Source organism: Tupaia chinensis, unplaced genomic scaffold (genome assembly GCF_000334495.1).
Source record: "Tupaia chinensis unplaced genomic scaffold, TupChi_1.0 Scaffold000161_1, whole genome shotgun sequence".
Lineage (NCBI taxonomy): Eukaryota > Metazoa > Chordata > Mammalia > Scandentia > Tupaiidae > Tupaia > Tupaia belangeri.
In genome coordinates, this window is record NW_006159632.1 from 2,165,083 (window position 1) to 2,169,704 (window position 4,622).

The 4,622-nt window shown below is 44.0% G+C and overlaps 1 protein-coding gene across 1 annotated transcript in view; it reads left to right on the top strand.

The window, feature by feature from the left end:
• The window catches only part of ARID4B (AT-rich interaction domain 4B), a 171,880-nt gene that overhangs the window by 1,025 nt on the left and 166,233 nt on the right, over window positions 1-4,622 (top strand). The window contains exon 2 of the mRNA XM_014586812.2: window positions 71-125. Within this exon, the coding sequence (XP_014442298.1) occupies window positions 120-125 (6 nt within the window). The 5' untranslated portion in view covers window positions 71-119. The remainder of the gene's footprint in view (window positions 1-70; window positions 126-4,622) is intronic.

Here is a 4,622-nt window from a genome sequence, read left to right on the forward strand (position 1 = left end):
CGGCAGCCGCGGCGGGCGCAGAGCCGCGGAGCTGCGGGCGCTGACCCGGCGTCTTTTGTTCCCCCTCCAGGTGCAGGTGAATCTGGTGTTTCCGAGGGGGTCGCGGTCCCGGAGTCGTCATGAAGGTAAGAGCCCTGCAGAAAGCGAGCCTGCGGGGCGATGGAATTCAGGAAGTCGGGGTTCGGCCGGGGTCGTGGCTGGGCCGCGGAGGGGGGCCGGCCCCTGCCCGCGCGGCGACGCTCGCCTGCTGGGCCGCGGGGCTTCGCCGGCCCCGCTTGGGGTCTCGCCGACAGATTCGCTGGTGTAGAGCCGCTCTTTTTGCGCGGAATGATAAGGCATAACGGCACGAATGGAAGTGACTTCACAGGTAAAGCAAAAAGCAGGTCAGAAATCCGACTCCAGAAGCTGAATTGGATTGTGCTTCTATCGGTTACACTGATGAAAGAAAATCTCTTATTGTGCGAACAGTATTGTTAATTTTTAACAGAAAACCTGTATGGTTAGCCACAAAGATAATCTTGGTTAAAAAATTTCCGAGGAGGATTTTGGTGATCTTTAGACAACTCAGAGATGGCAGTTTTTCTTGTATTTCCGGGGTTGGTTTGTATGGTTTATTTTTCGTTATTGATTTGTTTGGTCTGCAGATGGAGGGATGCTCTGTTGCAGTGTGATGTGTGGAAAGCAGGCTCGGTTTATTAACTAAATGGAGGAGAGGGTCTAAAAAGTACTGTTTGTTTAATTGGAAGAAAGGACAGCAGTGAAAGTACGGGTTGTTATTTTCACTTTAGAGAATATGTAAATGAATTTTCTCTTTTTCTTTAATATGTTCTAGAATGAAAAGCCTTAGATACCTGAAATGTCTGTCTAGATTCAACTGGTGGAACTTAGTCACTTGCAGATTTTTTTCCTCTCCTTTTAAATTCAGAAGTGCTCGAAAACGGTGTCTGCTTTTGATGGATCTTTTGAACTGTTGTTTGGAAAACGAATTTCGCTTCTTTTCAGAACCAAGACTGCTTGTACAGTAGTGTGTCCATGCAAAAGTGTGTTTGGTCCTGATTGTGGGACAGAGCTATGTAAATCCTGCTTTAAGAAGCAATTAGGGCTGGTGCAGTTTTCTTCAAGTTTTTTCCTTTTGAGTTTAGGGAGCTATCAACTGCCTCAGTTTGTAAATGAAGACTTCACCGATGATGTTTGAGAAATGCATCCCATTTGCTAGTCACGAACTCCCATGACCTGTGTAAGACAGTGAAAAGTTACTTACTAGGAAAGCCATAAAGCTACCTTCGTGGTGGATGAGTTTCTCAAAAAAAGTGTTATGTCAGATAGTACATTAAGCTGAGAGGCCAGATAAATAATGGTTGAGTTTGGAGTTACTGTCACAGTTCCCAGTGTAGTACCTGGCACATCTTCAGTATGCTGACAATGTTCGGTAAAAACAAATGTAGTCAGGGTGAAGGTCTTCTTGGATTACAATTTTTTTCTTTCTTTCGTTTCCTTTTTTTGGTCTCCTTAAAATGAAAGTCTGTTAGAAACTTTAGCCTTAAAAGTTTCATGGTAAGTATTAGGCAAATGCAAATGTTTTGGTATCACTTTAGAGCTGCTGATTTCAATGCTTAACTTTTCCATTCTTACTGTAAGCCTTTTAAAAAAAAATACTATTGGGTCCAACAAGTGGCATGGTAGTTAAGGTACTGACTCCCTTGTGGCCAACATGGCTGACGGGGATTGAGTCCTGAGTCCCAGACCCCACGGTGTGCAAATCATGGTGCACACGTGCATATCCAAAATCCCAAGAGGAGGGTGGGAGAGGTAGGGATCACAGTGAGGCCATCCCTACTAGGGGGTGATTTCTCCCTTTTCCTTTCTCCGTCTCTGGGAAGCCTGCACCCTATGGCAAAACAATACAAAACAAAACTAATTTTGTACAGAAAGAACTTTCTGTTTTTACTGTAGCAAGTCTTGGGAGTTGCTATTACTGAAAGCTTAACCATTTTATATAACTTTTTTATGTGGTGAAAGATGAGAAGGTATCCGTTTTGTGTTTTGCTTTAGCAAAAATTGCAATTCAAGATGTATGTAGTATTGTTTATATTGGGCTTAAATTGTCTTTTGTTCTGATTCTCAATTTCTATATTGTAATGACAATGGAGCTTTTGAAGGATTTTTGGCATTTATTGGATTTTGCCAGACATTTCATATTTTGGAGCAAAGTTTTAAGTTTGAACTGTCTGTTCTATTATTGGCAAAATGTTTTAAAATTGTATTAAATAATTTATTGAGGTAACTAAAAACTTAGAGTACTAAACAATACTTACTATCGCTTTTAGCAAGCAAATTAAAAAGCCCCTTTATTGATTCAGATTCTTTAGAGTGTGATATTTTTGCAGTGTGTTTTGGAGATATTTTACTTGTAGCACAAGTAATTCCAGCTTTAAAATAGATCGTGATATTAGTGTTCTGTTCAAAAGTCTATCATACTTTTGATAGACCTGTCGATGTTAATGATAACACAAGGTCAGGAAGTTGTAGATTAGTAAAATTTGTAAGTAATCCTACAAGGTAACTAATTGTCAAATTCATTTCCTACCTCGTTTTTAAGACTTTTCTGCCTCTTTGTCGTCCATGTCACTAACATCTTTCCTTACATTGCAGTACGTTCTCATGTGAGATGTGCTAGATGGGCTTGCCATATCAGAATCTCAGGGCATCCGTGAGTCTGGAAGTTGTGCTTTAAGTCTGGGTGGAGGGCTTTTAAAATGTACTGTTCTCTCCTGTAATTGCCGGCTTAGACTACATACAAATGGTGGATTGGGCCAGTAGGTGGCACGGTGGTTAAGGTGCTGGATTCCCACATGGCTGGCTGTGTGGTTGGAGTCCTAGACTTGGCGGCTTGAAAATCACATTGGGCACATTGTATATGTGTGCCCAAAGTCTCGAGGGGAGTGTGTGGGAAAAGGGACTGTGGCATGGCCATCTCTTTGGGGGACCAGTTGTTCTCTCTCTGCCCAGCAAGTGCATGTGCTCTGTAGAAAAAAAGCCTAAAAAAAAAGAAAAAGAAAAGGTGGATTGATTGAGAATGCCCTTCTTAAGGGCCTGTCCTGTGTGCGTGTTCTCTCTTTTCTCTCCTTCTTTCAACTCTTCCCTTACCTCCTTCCATCCCCCTCCATTTTTTATTCCCTTTCCTCCTCCCCTCCCTCTGTCTGGTTTTGGTCCTTTCGTAAATCATGCATTTAAACACAGCCCTTCCATGTGTAAGGCGATGAATACCACGTGAATACGCTGTCTGACCTGCTGTCAAGGAGCTCATGATTCAGTAGAAACACGGAAAAATCAAGCAGAATTCATTTCAACACATAGTAATTGTGATAAGTGTTGTGGGAGGACAGAAGCAGACATTCAAGTCAGAGCCAAGTGTACGGGGGAGGGGGTGGGGGGTGAGGGTGTTAAAAGGGTGGGGGGTGAGGGTGTTAAAGCTTGCCCTACCTAGGCAAAGAAGGGGAGAGGAGAGTGTTTCAGACTGAAGGAGAAGAACATTGGAAAATGGAGAACAAAGTGACTGGCCGAAAACCTTAAGGAGGAGTCTGCAGTGGTGGAATCGGAATCGATGGGAAGCATGTTGTGTTTGCTTGCGGCGGGAGGTGGTGGGGGAGAATACAGGCAGTGAAGGGAGTGAAGCCGAATGAGGAAGCTGGGAGTTTTCTTGAGAGGTAGGTGAAACCATTGACGCTTTCTAAGAAAGAATACAGATGGTGGATGTGCATGTCAAAGTGACCGCCTTGGTAGCAGAGTACCCAGTACATCGGAGGGACGCCCGAGTAGACGGTTTGGAACATCCTGGCGGGAAGTCCAAGTGAGAGCTGTGTAGGGGACGAACCGAGAGGGCAGGGGGAGATGCTTAAGGAGAATTTAGGACCTGGATCTCGTCCCGGGGTTGCAGGAAGGTGGAGGCTCCTTTCTGGGAGTTGGATGTGTGTGTCCTTTGAAGCGTTGTCGTAGAGTGCAGACCCACTAACGGCGTGTAGGAGGTGCATGTCCTAGAGGCCCTACCAGCTAATGTGTAGAGCTGGGAGAGTAGAGGTTGGTTGATCCGGTATGAATATTCACCTGATTTCATAATCACAATAATTCGAAGAGGTTTAAGATCCCTAATGCAACAGATGTGTTTTGTACTGTGCGTTTGTGGTCTTTTTGACAGACAGGCAATTTAATAGAATAGTGACTTGCTTGCTGTTTGTAGTGCCCTTTGTTTATGGGAACTAAAAACAATGCTAGGTGAGTGTCTATCTCGGTGACAATGGGCTGTTGCCAACGTACAGTGCATTCGGCCATTGAGCTGATTGTGTGCCTCCCTTGTACTCGACACAGTTCTGGGTATTGAGGGTTCAGAAGAGGGGAAAAAGTAAGACTTCTTATCCTCATGGGGTCTGCTGTTTTTTAGGGTAGACATACGCTAAGGAAAATAAATGTCTTACGCGCTATGAAGAGAAATAAAGAGAAATAAAATAGGCATGAGAGCTTGGTGTGACAGAGGGGATGATGGAGGGCCTTTTTGAGGAGATGACATTTCAGGGTGATGTAAAATAAAGTGGCGTAGTGAGCCACTCAGCTTTCTCAGGGAAGAG